The sequence below is a fragment of the Aspergillus nidulans genome, chromosome VI, assembly GCF_000011425.1.
Source record: "Aspergillus nidulans FGSC A4 chromosome VI".
NCBI lineage: Eukaryota > Fungi > Ascomycota > Eurotiomycetes > Eurotiales > Aspergillaceae > Aspergillus > Aspergillus nidulans.
The window spans coordinates 840,332-859,274 of NC_066262.1; the positions used below are offsets into that span (position 1 = coordinate 840,332).

An 18,943-nucleotide genomic window follows, 5' to 3' on the forward strand; every position below is an offset into this window, starting at 1 on the left:
ATAGTGATGGCATATGAGAAATATCTTGGTTCGGTACTGGCTTAGGGCTGCATTCTTTGGGCAATGGACCCATAGATATTCAAACTGAGCAGCGTCTACCTCTTACACAATAATTCAATACCATCTACATACTCGCAAGACCTGCGGCTCTTATACGTTGATCAGCGCTTAAGAGAATGTCTTGGCCTGTGTTTCTAGTTTGCATAGTACTATGATAGAGTCTCCCCCATCTCAACCCGTGTCGGCAATAGATTGACCCCTCGCAATGGTCTTAGCCCTAACTCCAACGATTCCACTTTAAAAAGTCCACTCATTACCTCTCTTTGACTCCCTGCTCCGTCCTCAGCGCACGATTGAGATCATACTTCTTCACCCACAGACTCAGAATCAGGCCCACCCCTGCAATACCCGCCATGAATGCCCAGATGATCCGTAGACTATCCGTGTACGCCATCTGAAGATCATTCTTCCGGCTCGCTTCTTCTTCACTATGCATACCCTGAATGACCGTTACAAGCGCTGCCGCGTCGCGACTGAGTTCCTCTGCGGTGGTTCTCCATTCACTGTACTTCAGCAGCTCGTGACGCATGCGGTTCTGAAAAATGACTCCGCCAACAGCGATCCCCACGGCTTGCCCGAATGCGCGAAAGAACACAACCATTGCAACGGCCACGGTCAAGTTTTTATTTGTTGCTGAAGCCTGCACCGTACAGACAATTGCTGCCGTGAGGAAGCCTAGCCCCAAGCCAGAGGGGATATTAAGGAATATCCAAGCCACTGTACTGGTATGTCGGTCTAGCAGTGTTAACAGCCCAAGTCCAAGGATCGAAAGGGCCCAGCCGACCCATAGCCCCCATCGATACCGTCCTGTTATTGTGACAAGCACGCCGCAGACGATTGCGCTTGGCGCTACAGTGAATGTCTGCGGGAACAACGCAACGCCCGTGAGTATGGGCCCGAATTCGCGAACGGCTTGGTAATACAGTGGGAGGTAGTATAGAGCGCCCCAGAGGATGAGGCCTTGCAGACCGCTTGTTATGAAAGCGATGACTGCGCTCCGGTTCCCAAAGACAGAGCGTGGGATCATTGGGTCTGTTGCTTTGATACTGTACACCGTGAAGACGGCTAGTCCTGCCACCCCTAGGCAGAGTGGGGCGAGAGTGTGCCAGCTGGTCCAGGAGTACATTATTCCACCCCAGGTCAGTGGGATTAGGAACGAGGAAAGGGACGAAATGAAGAGCGTTGTGCCAATGTAATCAATTCTGCGGAGTTTGGCCCTTAGCGAGCCGGAAGGCCTCTCGAGACGAAAGAAGAAGAGGATCAGGAATGCCGAGACACCAATGAAGGGAAGATTGATATAAAAGATCCATCTCTGTGTTTACCCTTTAGCATATCAAGCTTACTTTGGATCGATTAATAGGACCGGGGAAGGTAAGCGCACCCACGTATAGTTCTCCGAGAACCCGCCTCCCAAGATTGGACCTAACACGCTTCCCAGACTATACATGGCCGAGAGAATTCCATAATAGTTCCCTCTGAGTCTGAGAGGTACCAGGTCTGTGACGACCACTTCGGAAAGGACCGCAATACCGCCACCTCCGACGCCCTGTAGACACCGTCCGACCAGGATCTGCGTAAAGTCATTTGCGATTCCCGCAACTAAGGATCCAATAAGAAAAAAAAGCAGACTGATTAGGATGATCGGCCGGCGACCGAAGATGTCGGACAGGGTGGCGGTCGTGGGCTGGAAGACTGTCGAGCATAGCAAGAAGGATGTCCCGCTCCAGAAGGCTTGCATCGCAGTACCGTGGAGGGAAGACGCCATCTCCTACTCATTTCTTAATAAGAAAGGCTACAATAGCATCTTGGAAGGGAGAATACCGGCAATGCAACAGAGATACTCGTCCCATCCAGGGCGACCATGAGGGTGAGGACCGCCAACGCGCAGAAGATTAGCCGGCCGGTGGCAGTGAGTTTGAACGCCTGGTAGTCGGGTGCTGAGTCGCCATCGTTAGACTGGTCTTCGACATCGCGGACGCCCTCATTCTGTCTGTCTTTCTCCTGCGGATTGTTTTTGGATGAGCTGGAGTGCGATGCTGTCGGTGCCTGAGGCTCCGTGTTTCGAAGGCCAGAAAGAAAGTCTTCCCTCTCGTCAGACTCTTCAGGGATGGCCATTATGGTGATTTCGGACGCCATTGGTCTGACCTTGCTTCTTTGAGCTAGAGCGGTAGTATGAGGATGTAAAGGCAGATTACAGAGGACGAATGGAGAACAGTACTGAACTGAGAGTCGGAGTTTGAAGGGAGGAGGACGACAAGAGAATACGTAGGACGACGACAACGGTTTGTACTATATCGGAAAAACGGGAAAGATGGTATAAAAAACGGATCTAAATCTGAAACTGGTGGTTCCAGCGCGAGATTAGGGATACTGTACAGATCTGCACTGTGAAACATACAGCACAGGTACAAAGTACACGGGACGGGAACACACATCTACCCCCGTCTGTTTCGATCGGAACACGATGTAGGGCAGAGACTCTCTGAGATACGACCCTGGTGGCAAACTTGGCCTCACTCGAGCACAAGCGCAAACACAAGAATGGGATCGAATGCAGATACAGGCCACGGACACGGGCCGGAATGTACAAAAGACACAAAGCGGCCGCTGGTAGCCGGCATAAGCAACCAGTCTCGTACTAGCAGTCCAGCGCAGCAGCTAGTCAATCCCACCACATCCAGAACCAGGGGGCAGAGCAAGAAACAGGGACAGGATGTCCGCGTCAACTCCAACCGTCAACGGCACCAACGAGCCAATCTCCATCGCCATCATCGGCGCCGGCATAATCGGTACCGTGCTCGCGCTGGGCCTCACAAGACGCAAAGATGCCTTTCCCCTGCCGGTCAATGTAAGAGTCTACGAGCAATCCGCAACGTTGCGTGCTCCTGGCGCCGGAATCGCATTTACTGCCAATGCGCGCAAATGTCTCGCCCTGATTGACCCAGTGCTGGAGGAGTGTGCGACTGCCGTTGGAACCGCCAACGGTGAGGATCCGGAACGGCCAAACAACTATATGCAATTTGTGGATGGGTACACTCATCGCCAAGAAGATGTCGAAGTAGGACAAGACTTGGTGGGCAAGAAGGTGTACCGGCTGCATGCTGGGAGAAGGGGCTTTGAGGGCTGTCATCGGCAGGAGTTTCTGAGGGGTGTGCTGGAACACTTGAATGATGATGTAGTCGTGCTGGGAAAGCGATTGGAGGAGTATAGTGTACTAGAGCAAGAGAAGGGGAAGAAAGGGAAATTGCAGATGATGTTCAGTGATGGTTCGAGTGCTGAAGCTGATATTGGTATGCATTGGTCTTCCCCCCGTCTAGCCCTAATTAGGGCTACCCCTCTCCCCAACCCTCTACGCAACGTCCTATATTCTATTGACTCTAACATACCGGGCAGTGATTGGCACTGACGGGCTAAAGTCCCGTGTACGCCAGCTCCTTTTCGGCGTAGACAATCCCGTCTCATATCCCCATTACACCCACAAAATCGCCTATCGGGCCCTGATCCCCATGCCGCTCGCCATCTCGCGACTCGGCAAGTCCCTCGCGCTGAACCAACACATGTACGGCGGGCCAAACGCACACCTCCTCACCTTCCCCGTTGCAAACCAGAAACTCATGAATGTGGTTGGATTTGTGTCGGATACCAACGAATGGCCGCTCGAGAGGAGCATGACGCAGCCGGCGCGTAAGGACGAGATTGTCGATGCGTTTAGATGCTGGGGACCAACGGTGAGAGAAATTATTGATCTCCTTGGAGAAGTTGACAGCGAGTGGCTTGATAAATGGGCAGTCTTTGACCATTTCGATCACCCGGCTCCTTACTATGCTTCTGTTGTTTCAGGAAAAGACAAAGGCAAAGGGTTGGTGTGTGTAGCTGGTGACGCGGCCCATGCGAGTTCGCCGCACCATGGCGCAGGAGCAGGGATTGGCGTTGAGGATGCGCTTGCACTCATTACAGTGATCGAGAAAGCTATTAGAGATATTCATTCTGAGCAAAGGACGAAAGACGATGCGTTGACGGCGGCGCTGAAGGCGTACTCGGATGTACGGTATGAGCGGAGCCAGTGGCTTGTCAGGAGTAGTCGCGAGGTTTGTGGAACGTACGAGTGGTCTAACCCAGAGATTGGGGGCGACTTGGAGAAGGGATTTGAGGATGTCAAGGAGAGGTCCCATCGGATCTGGGATTTTGATATTGACGGAATGCTAACGGATTTGGGGAGTATATATCAGAGCTGCTAGTTGAGCTTAGCTAGGATCACGACATTCACTTGGCTTGTTCGGTTACTTTTCCCCGCTTCGGACATTACTATAATATTAGAAGTAAAGATATGATATAATAATCAATTTAGCTAGCCCGAATTTACTTCAAAATCTCAATCTAATCACATTTTGATCTACGGAATTGTCCGCAAAGCTCACGCCTCAGCTAGCATCTTCTTCAGAATCGGACTTCCCGTCAACTCATACGCCTCCTGAATATACTCCCTCTCTAATGAAAAAGGCCTCGCCATCACGTTTGGGATGTACTTGCCCACTAGCTGCTCCACGTCAATATTGTCCACCAAGAACCCCGGACGCAAGAGACACTGCCTAAACCGATCAACGGTGTTCCGCAGAAGGCTTGAGTGGAATGGTACGTCAATTCCTTCTAGTGGGACTGTCGCCTTTCCGCGCTGAAGTTGGATTGGACGTGGAAGCGCTTTTGCTTTGGTGAGAAGCGAGTCGATGATAGGCTGTAGTTCGTTCTGTTCTTCAGCCAGACAAGCTTGGCCAGGTGCCTCCGCTAATTGGTCGATCAATCTTCCAAGAACGTACAAGTTCGCGGCCTTTAATTGTTAGAAGAGTCTCGTACAGGTTAGGCGACTTACAGTTCCGGAGCAGACGTACTGCTCCCCCTCGATATTGAAATTTACGATCTCGAGTAGTTCTTGGCTTTGGGCCGCGATCTGGCTAACTAGGCGATCCAGCGTAGTTTGGGTAAAGACTTACAATCTTAGCTCTCGCATCACGACCAAAGGGAGCCTGAAACCTACATGTCCCAACCCTCTTCGGGTTCATCGCAACCATTCCGTATGTTGTCCCTCCGTCGTTGTCGCTCGCCACGGAAGCCTGCATGACCGAGCCCCGGTAGAATGCCAGCTCGACCAACGCCCCCGTAGGAACGGACCGAGACAAGGCGGACAAGGCTCCAAATTCTCCGAGCGAATGCCCTGCATACACGGCACCGTGTGACACGTAGCCCTTGGCACGTAGTTCGGCAAACGCGGCGGCCTCGAATAGTAGGATCGCCGGCTGGGCGAACTGCGTCGAGTAGAGCAGCCCTCGTGGATGCCTAAACGTGTAGGATGTGGATGTAGGTGTTAGTCCGGGGAATACTGGCTTTTGGACTCGTTTTCCGTTTGGAAGGACGACTTCTGTAGTAATATCGAGATACTTTTGGCGGATCCTGCGACCGTTTGGACCTCCAAAGTGTACGGTAAGGGACTTTGGGTTGTTTTGCACGATGTCCAGAACAGACCACCCTTATTGGTTAGCAAGAATTGACCAGTACCTTGAGTAAAACATACCGTAGGCATTGTAAAGTTGCTGGTCAATCTCATCCCATACAGCCTTTGCAACTGAACTCGTCTTGTACAAGTCCATGCCCATTCCTTTGCTCTGACTTCCTTGGCCAGTGAATAGATATGCTGTCCTAGGCTGTTCTACTTCCGCATCACCCTCAAGCACTCGTTCGTCAGTTTCTTTCCGTTTGGCGAGAATGCTAAAACACATCCGGCCATCGACCATTCCTGTATGCTTGATCTCCACAACGAGCTTTTCTAGAGGCATCACCATATCAGTGAACCTCGCCTCAAACCGGCGGAGTCTCTCGCGGTCACCTCCAAGCCCTAAATGCTCTAGGACCCTCTCCGCAATGGCGGAGGTACACATGCCGTGACATAGTGTCCCAGGAACCCCGGCCAAACTGGAAAATATGGGGGACGTATGAATAGGATTGAAGTCTTTCGAAAGTTGAGCGTACGGCTCGTTGCTCGGAGGCATTTGGATATCCATGGTGGACTTTCCGGCCCAGCCAGGAATCTTAAACTCAGTGCGTGGTTCTGCCAGTTTCCCTCTGCGCTGGAGAAAGTCCAGCACTGGATTTCCAGTGCAAGTGTTCCTGAAATCTACGATCGCTAGTTTTTGTTGTTGCCCATTTGTCTGAGACATAGCAGTGCCTTGGACGTGCAACTCCATATTTCCATCGTCATGGTATTTGACCAGGCTGTTGAGATCGAAAATCATGGATTTCCCGACAAGGGTTAGAGAAGGATCGCACGGTCTGAACCAATTTCTGCTCAAGAGTATGGATTCTTCGAATTCGGACGTCACGTCGTAAGTCCATTTCTGCTCTCTTGCTCTTCGAAATGCAGGAACAGTCGTGCCTTTGGAGCCACGAAACAGGAAAGTCGAAGTAACTGTCATGACCGGTACTCGGGACCGAAGGATCTGCGCTTCTACTATGACAACCCTCCCCCCATCGTCATCGTAAACCGCCTGGACCTCCGACCTGCTACTCACGCTATCACCGAGTCGGAGGCGCGTATCAGAATAATACTCAAACGTGTTCGACCGGTGAACCAAGCGTAGAAGATCGCCTCCAATCTGACGAAGTATTAGTGGCCGCGATATAACGTCCCAGGCTATGATTATTCCCATGCTTATTGGTAGGACATCGGTGCTAGGGACCATCTGCCGGTGATCGCTATAAGCCGGGCCTATAGTCGCATTATATTCGTCCAATAGATCCTCTGTCAGCGTTATATCTGGCCCATAAAAGACACCATTGAGCGATTGACTTGTGTCACAGTCATGGCCAAACCATAACAGGCTGTAAAATGACTTGATACGCTCGTTGCGCTTATCCATAACCTCGCTTAACCTGAATATTATTCGTGTCGCTGAACTTGTAGAGTAGCCTCAAAGGCTCTGACCCCTTTGGTGAGCTAATATCAATTTGAATGTCGACGCCATCGTGGCAAACAGCTCTCATAAATGACGATATGTGGTATGGCTCCTGCGCAGTCACCATTAACTCTGAGGAGTCCTGATTGTAATTCACAACAGTGTTCGGTGAACTTTGTATAAGATCTCGGAAAGGGTTTTTTTGACGCAATGTCCCCTGCAATACCACATCATCCTCCAGTAGGGCTCGCATCCAAAGTGGATGACTCGGCCTGGGAACGCTATCGACCCCTCCTGAAGAGAAAGAGTGGTTTTCTATGAGTTCTGACAAGGAAGTTATAGAAGTATCTGAGGTTTCCTCACTAGTGTCCCTTTCGGTCAATGATAACGTTGACCATGACGCTGGCGTGGTATGGCCCCTTTCCAGTTTGGGAAGCAGCATCTCTGCCGTAGAGGTTTCGCGTAAACGGGCAACAACTCCATTAAGTATGGAGTCCAGAATATATCCAGCCGGTTCGCTGTCGGACTTGGAGTACCTGGCTGCAATAGGACCATGTAGTATGCACACTCTCTCCGCGTCTTGATCTAGCACCGCATCAACGTCTTCGGCCTGCCACAGAGAGTCCTTCTTGAAGTAAAACTCAAAGTCATCATCAAGGGCTGGAATAAAATTCACCGGTTTTCGCCCCGGAGTCTTGCATTGCATTAGGAAGAACGATATATCTTCGGGATTCAGAAGATCGCCTTCAGCAGTCGGACAAACGTCGGCGAATATCGCAAGAAAACGATCTGGTGCCTTTCTGAGCAGGCTGATCGTCAAGCTTGCCGCAGCTTCAGAGTCGAATTGTAACCTTTGGAGCCAACGCTGAGCAATTGTCATTGTAAATTCAATATAGGATGCATCAATCCACTGTTTATTGGGAACAAACATGAGTGCCGTCAATCTCTTCAGAACCTCAAGGTAGGTCATATCTTCTAGATCGACCGCCTCACCATCGGAGTTACATCCAAACCATGGTTTCGCAAAATCGGCGTTTAACCTTTGAATAATTGAGCGACGATGTTGCGCCAGATATGTCAACCTGTCTCTTCGCGAGAGGCTGAAGACAGTCTTATCCAAATCTGCCCAGAGACAAACACCGCGGGTGGCGATCTTATGAATGGGCTCACCCATTTCGGACGTGACGGTGATTACCCCTCCTGCTGGTCCAGAATACGTCTTCTCCCACTCGCTGTCGGACACACCTGGAGTAGCAGCAATGATTCTCCTGACCGCCGGTGAGGTATGGGCTTCCTTCGCCACCATCATGCGACTGCCCAGCAATATACCGTCAAACGGCATTGCCGGGTGCCCCATTGCTACTGACCAAGATCCAGTGAGATAAGGATAAACACTATCGCTATCTCCGAAGCCACTCCCAGCAACAAGGTAGACATTGGGCTCCTGTCGAATTATTCCGTATGTTGCGATGATCGGGGCATGGAAATCCTCGAACGAGTGATGCCCACCACCGCGTCCCCCTGTCCATTGTAAGATGACTGGAAAATCTGGATGTTCTCGTGCAATTTCCACTACTTTTCGTATTGCAGCCACAGACCCCGGCTTGAAGCTGATGTGTCGCAGTCCCAAGGTCTCAATATACTCGCTTGCCACGGTGAGGGAAGGAACACCAGCACCTATTGTTAAGCCATCAATACGAACATTGCCATTTGACAAGCGGCGCAAAAGTTCTATTTGCCACGAAATGGACCGGGGATTGGCGTATATAAGGTTGCAGGTGATACCTCGCTCTTTTGGAATACTGGAAACAAGATCATATATAGCAGCCTCCATCGCGGAGGCATTGTGGTAGCCTCCTCCGGCGAGCTCTGCGTGATAGCCAGCGTTCATAATAGCGGCCACGAAGTCAGGGTGTACCGTCGTAGGAGTCATTCCGGCGACCATAATTGGTGGTGCTCCTAGTACTCTATTCAGTCGTGTCTCCAGCTGAATCTTCGGCCCCGACGCCAGACCTGGCCGAAACTGCTGCCCCCAGCTCTGTAATTTTGTTGACGTGGGCAAAAGCTTCGTGGCGAACAGGTCTCGCATGGTTGCCATCTCAGAATCCCTCGTATCGAGGTCAGCGACCTGGACAACTCTAACGCCGCATCCTTCTCTCACGCGTTTTATTAAAGGTGCAAGGCCGCCTCGATCAAATGTAAGAATATGAGATGCATGATAGCTCGCCACCGCGCACGGCCAGTTGCACGGCTCAGACGCAATGGCATCTATAGCGATGGATAGTGCACATCCCCCTTGCTTCCTCAGGTCTAGGCCAGTATGAGTATGATAAACAGGAATCGCCAGCCGGCGTGTAGGGATGGGACGGGCAGCAAACTGTTTCTTTACTCGTGCTGCAGCTCGGGTAAGGTACGGCGTATGGAACGGAGTGCTGACCGGAAGGAAGCTATGCTGTATATATGGTTTTCGATCTCGGAAAGGAATTCGGCTTTGGTCAATATCTTTGCTAGTAATTTCGACTAAATGGCTTTCCAATCGAAGCAGAGAGGCGACCGGTCCAGCTACCACAAATTGATCGTACGCGTTGATCAGTGCCAGGTAAAGCCGTTTATCCTCCGGTAGACTTGCGTTAACATGGTCGATCGTAGCCTCAGTCTCTTGTCTCTTGAGGCCCCGTAAGCTCAGCATGTAGGACGGCCCGTTCGCTCCATCCACGTCCGCGTAGTTTGCTGCGGGAACCATGCTACAAGGTGCAGCGTGGTGGCACTCCCAGCCGAGGCGAAATAGAAGCTCAATGACTTCCTCCGTGGCTTGATAGAAGCTATCCCAAGAGTGTGAAACAGCAACAACAATGGCCGCTAACAGACCTTGCGAATGGCCAGTAGCAGTCCGCAACATAGATCTCATTAACCCCGGATTGCATCCCGTAATGTGACAGGTAACACAATATCGAGCGAGACTGAGTGCGCCAATGACCGGAACACTAACGGGAGCTGATGCAACAAACCCAAGGTCGGGAACATGATTTTCATCAGTAATCCAGGCTTTAAGGTCCAAAGGCTGGTTTCTGTAGTATGAGCTGTACTCGTCACTCGTGGATAGATTGTAGAGACAGGGCCCAATAACTCCAACCAGTCGACGTAGCATCGGCTCATATGAGCTGTAAAGTTCTGCGAACTCGTTGAGGCAGGTTCGACTGCATTCCCCTTGGCCTCCGAACACGGCCATTAGTTGAAATTCGTTGGTTCTGGCATGCTGAAAGATTGAACTCAACGGTATTTCCGCACGTTTATCGTCGCTTGCTTCCAGGAACCGGTAGTATATTCCTAGCCATCGTTGCCTTTGCTTCGGTATAGGTGTAAGGTCTGCTATCAAGGAATGTATTTCGCTCCTGTTTCCAAGGAACTCCAAGTTGAATGCTCGTAAGACTGATGATAGAACAAGCGGCGAGACTTTCTGGTCAAGTAGGAAATACAGGAAGCTCAATGCCAGCTCGAGCGGACTCTGAGTGTTGCCTTGGGTGGAATACGAAGCAAGGAAGGCGTTTCGATGTGGTTCGACAAGCGACAAAAACGTGTCTGGAATTGAAAGCCTGAATTCAATGCCTTTGGACTGGAATAGAAGACTGGTAGTAGATCGTGAGCAGGAAGAGGGTAACGAAGAAGGGGAAGCAGAAGACAGAGCCCGGAGCGCTGAATGGTCAAGGTCACGGGAAACGGATGGCACCTCTTCCAGGGCCATGTTGACACGATCTCGATCTCACTTTCTCTTCCTCACTTCTCCTCGGCTAGGCAATGGCAAAGGAAAAGAAGACACAACTCTCAAGATCCAGTTTTCTCGCAATCACAATGCTTACCAACGGTCAGTACCACTTTTCGTAACCCAAACTGGCTCCTTCATGCAGGATCTTCGAGAATTCTCTATCAGGCTCTTTCTAACGCGCATGAATCGAGGAACGAAACCATACCCCTACCACGTACGACACGCTAACCATGTCCAGAGCCTATAGCATGGCGTTCTAGATATCGTGTTCCGAGTCTCACTGGCGTCCACGCCTAGGCTCGCCTAGGCTCATCCCTATTCTTTGATTGTCATACAATGGTTAGAGTCTGGTGCCTTCGGAGTTTTTTACGGCTGTCCTACACTGTACGACTTACAATGCAACCGGAATCAGTTCCTGTCGCATCTGGCGCATAATGAACGATGGGTCAACGGTTATGCAGAAACGCAGAGCTTGCTTAACCAGAGCCGGAGAGCCGGATAGCACGTATGAGGATATACAGCTAGGGGGCAGTTTACTTTGCGATGAAAAGAGTTGTATTCTGATATCTGTTTCTTTTGATAACCCAAGAGTGGGCTTGAGTGAATCTAGCATGGCTATTTCCTCCACCGCGGACCTGGCGCCTTCCAGGAAAGCTCGTGGCTCCGAAAGCAATGACCGAGCCTTGAAGCTCTTTATTGAATTACTTTCGTAAGTCAGTCGGTGAACCTACCCTGGTATCAGAATTTAACTCTTTAGATATCAGTTGGCATCTCCAGTGCGATGGTGGGCTACCATACTCCCCCACCCTTATATTCTACTGATCCAAGCAGGGTCGAAACGCAGCAGCAGCTCTTTCGGGGCGAGCCGTGCATTCAACGATTCGTCGAGATAGGGCCCCGGACAATTCTCTCGACAATGGCGAAAAGGTCTGCCAGTATCCAGAAAGATCAGCGTTCTTCAGCGAGTTGTTACAGCCCCGAGTTCCTTTCTTACCATGATAATCAGCCCGAGATCTTGTACCAATATCAAAACGACCAAGCTATTTATCCGCTTTCTCAGCCCACACAGCCCCAATTCGAACCCACTTCACCTTCTCATCTCACGAAACGGTCGCCATCTCCCTCTAAGGCTTTGCCTATGAGCGCCATTCCCAGTGCAGAACTCACTCTGCAGGCAGGGCATGTCATTCTCGCCATGACGGCCCAAAAACTTCGTCGACGATTTGATCAAGTCCCAGTTGAGAAGACCATCCGTGATCTATCCGGAGGTATGCACTATAATTGCCCAATCTGTACTTATTTCTAACTGCCAAGGAAAATCCACCCTCCAAAACGAACTGACCGGCGACCTTGTGGCTGAATTCGGTCGTGTTCCCGAAGGTGTCGAAGACCAACCTCTATCATCTTTGGCAGAGTCATTTCAGCCCGAGTTCAGTGGTATTCCCGGCAAGGCGATGTCTACACTTATCTCGAGGTTTATATCCGGCAAGATGCCAGCAGGGTTTAACCAGAGTGCTATTCAAGAGTACTTGAACAGCCGCTGGGGACTTACAAAATCCCACGCCACTATACCTCTTTGCTTTGCGCCGACCATGGAGCCTGCGAGGCGTCTCGCAAATGCCGATGAAGCGCGAGCTTACCTTGACGACTTGGTAGAGAAGCATGCCGCCTTTCAAGGGATATCTCTGGTGCCGTCGAATCAGGTTGCTGACGGCCATGAGTCTCTTGCTCCGGTCGTTATGAACGTAGCCGATGTGGATGAGATGAATAAGCGCACCAAGCTCTACAGGGCGCAGTTTGACTCGTTGGCAAGCTATCTCGGCGTCGATTATTTCGCTTCAGAGAAGGCAATGTCAGAGTCGGAATCCCGCATTGCTGAACTAGAAGAGACGATAAGGTTATTGAATACCGAGTTGGATGAACAATTCATTAAAGGAATCAAGCCTTCGTTCAATATTAAACAAGTCCGCAAATACGACTCTTGGTGGAACTGGTCTCGCGAAGAGCTTATACGGCTCTTGAATGAGATATGCCAGGATTCTTCGAGTGCTTGCCCCCCAGATATGGAAAATCGCCTGCAGAATCTGCTAAACAAATGGGATGCAAACTGTTCAGAAATCGTTCGAGCTCACTTGATTGGGCTACAATCACGTTCTAGTGCCCCTATGAATAAGCTTCAACTGATCTTGGAGGAAATTTTTACCTTGGGCAACCAAACACTTTCCATCGACCCCTTGTTCGTCCACAACCTCCCGCCTATGGGACCTCAAACCATAATCACAGATGCGGGTTGTCTTGAATATCATGAGCTTCCACGGCAAATCAGCCATTATCCCGAAGCTATGGCATATGGACCTCCATGGCCCCAAGGGCATACTTCGGCTCCGTTTATTCACATCAAGACCCGAGAAGACGGACAAGACTGGATGTATGATTCTAAAGCTACTAGTATCTACCACGCTATGTTGGATGTCGGAGTTACGACCGGCCTTACCTTTACCCATAAAGCAGTCTTGGTCACTGGGGCTGGGCCTAGCTCAATTGCTGCGAGCGTGATTCAAGGGCTGTTGAGCGGCGGTGCTCGCATTATCGTCACAACGAGTAGATCTATATCGCAGAGCGCAGATTTCTACCAGCAGATGTACCGCCAATATGGCGCCAAGGGGTCTTCTTTAAGCCTCTTCCCCTTCAACCAAGCAAGCAAGCAAGACTGCGAACAGCTGGTGCAGCATATCTATGGCCCTGATTCCCCTACGGACGGTGACCTGGACTATATTTTACCGTTTGCCGCTATTCCCCAAGTCGGAGAACCTGACGCTTTTGGAGGTCGGCAAGAGCTTGCACTAAGGGCCATGCTTGTGAACATTTTGCGTCTTATCGGCTTCGTGCGTCAAGAAAAGGAACGGCTGCGTATTGAGAACAGGCCAACAATGATTGTTCTGCCAATGTCCTGTAACGAGGGTACCTTCGGTGGAGACGGGCTGTACTCCGAAGCCAAAATCGGTTTAAAGGCTTTATTTAACCGGTTTTACTCGGAGAACTGGTCGAAATACTTAACGATATGCGGAGCAGTGATTGGGTGGACAAGAGGCACAGCTATAATGCAAACATCAAACGCTGTGGCTGAAGAGGTAGAGAAACTGGGAGTCATCACTTTCACGCAGGCAGAAATGGCCTTCAATATTCTTGCGTTGATGACGCCTGCCTTGACTGCCCTTGCCGAAGATACACCAATATATGCCGACTTGACCGGAGGTCTAGGATCGATGTGGAATATCAAACAGGAAATCTCAGCCGCTCGAAAAAGGATATCAGAGAGGCAGATCCTACAAATCGCAATTGCGGAGGAGGATGCGCGTGAGCAGGCTATGATATGTTCAGCAAGCACCGATGTCGAATCAGGTTTACCCACAACTAGACACGCCAGGTTAGGCCTACAGTTTCCGCCACTTCCGGATGTGAACGAAGGGTACCCTAATATTGAGGGAATGATCGATCTTACCCGCATCCCAGTTATTGTAGGCTACTCCGAACTAGGTCCATGGGGCAATGCTCGCACGCGGTGGGAGATTGAGCATCGGGGAGATTTCAGCCTGGAAGGCTATATTGAGATGGCCTGGATTATGGGCCTCATCAAGCACGTCGATGGACACGCGAAAGGTCGGCCCTATGTGGGCTGGGTGGATGCAGACACAGAGACACCCATTCAAGACTATGAGGTGCCCCATAAGTACCATAAACACATTATGGCTCATGCCGGTCTCCGTCTGATAAAACCAACTAAACTAGACAGTTACGATCCGTCTCGCAAGGAACTTCTCCACGAAGTAGCAGTGGAAGAAGACTTAGCTCCTTTCGAAACATCGAAATCAACCGCTGAAGCTTTCAAACTACGGCATGGAGATTGTGTCACATTGCTACCTATCGCAGATTCTGATAATTGCCGAGTATATATCAAGAAAGGTGCAGTTTTGATGATCCCTAAGGCGGTTCCATTCGATCAAGTCGTTGCGGGGAGAATACCGGAAGGCTGGGATCCTGCTCGCTATGGAATCCCTGAAGAAATTGTACAGCAAGTGGACGTGACTACGCTGTATGCGCTTTGCTGTGTCTCGGAAGCATTCCTATCTGCTGGAATCAAGGACCCATACGAAATTTACCAATACATTCACGTCTCGGAATTGGCCAACTGCCTGGGCTCCGGGGGTGGCCCGATGAAAGTTATCCAGAACATGTACCGCGACCGTTTCTTAGACCGTCAAATAAGAGGCGACATCATTCTAGAGCACTTTGTAAATACAATGGGCGCTTGGGTGAATATGCTTCTTCTCTCAGCTACCGGTCCGCTCAAGACGCCGGTAGGCGCATGCGCTACAGCAATCGAGTCCCTCGATATAGGGTGTGAGGCTATACAAAACGGAAGATGCAAGGTAGCAGTTGTTGGGGGCTGTGATGACTACGGTGAGGAGCTAGCCTTCGAATTCGCAAACATCAAAGCAACGGCCAATAGCACGGAGGAACTATCCAAGGGACGAACCCCAGCTGATATTTCTCGTCCAACCGCCAGCTCCAGGAGTGGGTTTGCCGAGTCAGCAGGTTGTGGTGTACAGATTCTGATGAGTGCGGCACTTGCTATAGAAATGGGGTTGCCAATTTACGGGGTCGTTGCATATACCCATATGGCGAGTGATCAAATTGGCCGATCTATTCCGGCTCCAGGAAAGGGCATCCTGACGGCGGCTCGTGAGAACGGTCAAGCCAAGGAATCACCTCTGCTTGATCTGAACTTTAGGCGCGCTGTGTTCGATGCAGAGGTTGCATTGATCAACAAATCACACCCCAAACAGGCGACGACCTTAAAGCCCGACCATTCAGAAACAAGCAATGCTGCTAGCCTCCGAATCCGTGACGCCCAGAATCGGTGGGCAAACAATATCCGCCTTTCAGATCCATCAATTTCCCCCATCCGAGCTAGCTTGGCGACCTGGGGTCTTACCGTCGACGATATCAAGGTCGTATCCATGCACGGAACGTCGACCAAAGCCAACGAAGTCAATGAAGGAAATGTCATCAACACGCAGATGAGACATCTTGGCCGCCAAATGGGAAACCCGCTACTGGCTGTCTGCCAAAAATCATTGACAGGACATCCAAAAGCCGGTGCTGGTGCCTGGCAACTTAATGGGTGCCTCCAGATGATGCAAGAAAATATCGTCCCTGGGAATCGAAACGCAGATAACATTGACAAGCAGCTACGAGAGTTCGAGCACATAGTCTACCCCATGGAATCATTAAGAGTGCCCGAAATCAAAGCCACCCTACTCACATCGTTCGGGTTCGGCCAGAAGGGCGCCATCAATATCATGGTCTCGCCGCGCTATCTGTTTGCCTCGCTCTCCAATTCTGATTATGAAGACTACCGTTCCCGTACCACGAAACGACAACGCTCAGCAACTCCCACATTCGTCTCCAGGATTATGAAGAATAATCTAGTGCAGGTGAAAACCCGGCCGCCATGGAATGACCCTGAAGCGATGCAGAACTTTTTCCTTGATCCCAACAGTCGTGTCGTTGACGGCCAAATAACGCGTGCACCTAGGACGGCTTACAAACACCAAGATATCTCTGTCCCACAATCTGCAGCAGTATCGGTGAATGAAGCGCTTCATGCCATGCTGGCAACAACTGACCATTCGTCACCAGCAGCCTCAGCCTCAGTTGGCGTGGACGTGGAAGAAATCTCCAGTATCAACGTCGACAATCCCATATTCATCAGCCGCAACTTCACTCTGCTAGAGCGTGACTACTGTCTCAGCGCACCGGATCCCCGCGCCTCTTTTGCTGGGCGCTGGGTTGCCAAAGAGGCAGCGTTCAAGAGCCTGCAAACGACCTCCACTGGAGCGGGGACTGCGATGGACCAGATTGAGATTCTCGAAGTGGGTGGCATACCTAAAGTTGTTGTACGTACCTTAGTCCCTCCTTCTCCCATGCTACGGTTATAAGAGGCTGACGAGTCAGCTCCATGGTCATGCCCACGAAGTTGCCTTCGCGCAGGGAATCACTAACATTCAAATCACGATTAGCCACTGTAACAACACGGCGATTGCGGTGGCCCTGGCGCTCAGGAAGAATGATTGATTAACTGAACTGCACACTGCCTTGACTAATTGATCAATAAAAGCCACTTTCGCAACCTTCTAGCATATTAATACCTTGTTTAACCAGGAACATCCCAACCTGCCACCAAAAACCGGACTAGGAAACCCTTCACCATACCATACAAGAACCTTTATCCCATGCCTATCCCATGCCCCCGATAGTACCCATCATCGAACATAGACTGTCAAATCACCGAAATATTCATTTGAGTCTCGCAGCGGCATGCTCGTATAACTCTGTACCATATTCCTCACCCGCTGTGAGTCCGGGTCTGTGGTGAAAGGCCTGTCTCAGTAAACATATTAGCCCACAACCACATTCAACGCGCTTCTAGAAAGTATGCACAAAATGAGAGAAGGGAAAAGGAAAAGCGTGACATACACTACCCAAAACTCCTCCCCGTCTCTCATCTTCTTTTCCCACCTCGCCTCCCTCTCCTCTTCGGCCACCGTATTCCAGATCATTGCACCAGGCCATTGCACATCGGCGACAATTTGCTTCACTGGGACGTTGGGACTGACACTAAAGACCAGCGTTTCTTCGTCAATCTCTAAAAATCCCTTCGGATCATCGAGAGGTTGGATTCCGATGCTACGCAGCAAAGACCAGTCAGCTTCACTGTAAGCTGGGTCTTGGGCGTAACACCTGATTTCTTCGTCTTCTTTCTCTTCGCCTTCTTCGGCAACCGCTATATCCGTCTCAATATCCGTGGTCATGAGCTTCTTGTCTCCTTCCTGCTTAGTCCGGTCCCGACTCATTTCCTTCATCCCATTCCCAGCTTTCGTCTGTTGTTTGAAAACAGCCACCATCGTCCCAACAGCCGCATGCTGCGCATGCGCCCTGCCAACACAAAACTCTTCCTCGATAAGACTCAAACTACCAAGTCCAAAACACACGATCTTTCTCACTTTCTTAGTTAGTTTTCGGCTTCTTATCAAGTCCTCCAACCCAACCCTCAAATCGGCGCACGTCTGACTTCCCTCCCACCTTCTCACACTCTCTTTAAACCGCTCCTCCACCTGCTCGAAGGAGACCTTGCCCCCATAATCCGGGGATGATGTATAACATATACTCACCGGGGAACTGTCGCGCAAAGAGATCTCCGGGAAAGACGGGTGAATGCACGTCAGGTTCTGGATGCTGCTGTAGCCAATGCGGTATGTTGTTGCAAAGTCAACACACCAAGCGGGAACTTTGAGGCTATAGGTATGCGGGGTGCCGTCAAGATCTGGAATTGTGACAGTGTTCCGTTTCTCTTCGGTGATTTCTTTCGCGATCCTCGCATTTGTATTGGCACTGGCGCGGTCAATCTGGGCATCCAGACATGCAAGTAACGCGCGCGGGAAAAGGGGCTTCCCAGAATCATAAAGGGCCTTGATATGGGCTATTTTTGCTTGTATCTTGGCGAGTGTTGCGTCGTCTGTATCGATTTCGACGTCGATGTCGATATCAACGTCGATGTCAATGTCGGTTTCAGAGAGGTCGTGGTCATGGTCGACTGAGGAGGAGAACGAGAGGTCTGTAGAGGGAGAAATAGATGGATTAGGAGAAGGGGAATCAGAGTCCATTGATGCAGTCACGGTCACGCTCATGTCTTTGTGTTTCTTGTGGCTGTGTGGGAAATCAGGGCCTTAGTCTGGGTCTGCTGGTGGAGAGGGTAGGATTTTTTCGAGGACGAGACAATCCATTCGAACTGAAATGTTGGCTACTGATAAATCAGATCGTCTGAGGATCGTGCACAGTTTATAAGCAAAGAGAGTCTGACCAGTAGGTGAATGTGATCTATCGGCAGGTATACATCAACGCAACGGCCTGACACCGACTCCCACCGCGTGGACAAATAAACAATCACCAAAACTATGTACTCTACGTTGACTAAATAATTAAGCAAACCTTTGAGTTTTGCTGGCCCGTTTCGCTGAAATTGCTTTTTTTTTTATTTGGATAGTCTCTATTGTTTGTCTCTGATTTAAACCAGGGCTGTCTGGCCTCACCGCTTGACGCAGCTAGACACCAG

General features: G+C 50.5%; 5 protein-coding genes across 5 annotated transcripts, besides 1 other annotated feature; 2 read left to right on the forward strand and 3 right to left on the reverse strand.

The window, feature by feature from the left end:
- Nucleotides 1-18,943: part of a sequence feature (contig 1.55 1613..492661(-1)) that runs on past both edges of the window.
- ANIA_03383 (MDR family MFS transporter) lies at nt 314-2,175 on the reverse strand (the record flags this gene model as incomplete). Its single annotated transcript, XM_655895.1, has 3 exons — nt 314-1,372; nt 1,442-1,828; nt 1,882-2,175. 3 exons carry the CDS (start codon nt 2,173-2,175, stop codon nt 314-316), a joined length of 1,740 nt encoding a protein of 579 aa, XP_660987.1.
- Nucleotides 2,774-4,298, forward strand: ANIA_03382 (protein salA; the record flags this gene model as incomplete). The annotated part of the gene is made up of 2 exons (XM_655894.1): nt 2,774-3,350; nt 3,454-4,298. The coding sequence occupies 2 exons, from the start codon at nt 2,774-2,776 to the stop codon at nt 4,296-4,298; spliced, it is 1,422 nt and encodes a 473-aa protein (XP_660986.1).
- On the reverse strand, nt 4,812-10,746 carry ANIA_03381 (tetrafunctional fatty acid synthase subunit pkiC; the record flags this gene model as incomplete). Its single annotated transcript, XM_655893.1, has 6 exons — nt 4,812-4,859; nt 4,928-5,043; nt 5,093-5,505; nt 5,535-5,610; nt 5,684-6,971; nt 7,069-10,746. 6 exons carry the CDS (start codon nt 10,744-10,746, stop codon nt 4,812-4,814), a joined length of 5,619 nt encoding a protein of 1,872 aa, XP_660985.1.
- On the forward strand, nt 11,379-16,905 carry ANIA_03380 (protein pkiB; the record flags this gene model as incomplete). Its single annotated transcript, XM_655892.1, has 4 exons — nt 11,379-11,476; nt 11,599-12,035; nt 12,082-16,727; nt 16,771-16,905. 4 exons carry the CDS (start codon nt 11,379-11,381, stop codon nt 16,903-16,905), a joined length of 5,316 nt encoding a protein of 1,771 aa, XP_660984.1.
- On the reverse strand, nt 17,094-18,518 carry ANIA_03379 (SRR1 family protein; the record flags this gene model as incomplete). The annotated part of the gene is made up of 2 exons (XM_655891.1): nt 17,094-17,211; nt 17,308-18,518. 2 exons carry the CDS (start codon nt 18,516-18,518, stop codon nt 17,094-17,096), a joined length of 1,329 nt encoding a protein of 442 aa, XP_660983.1.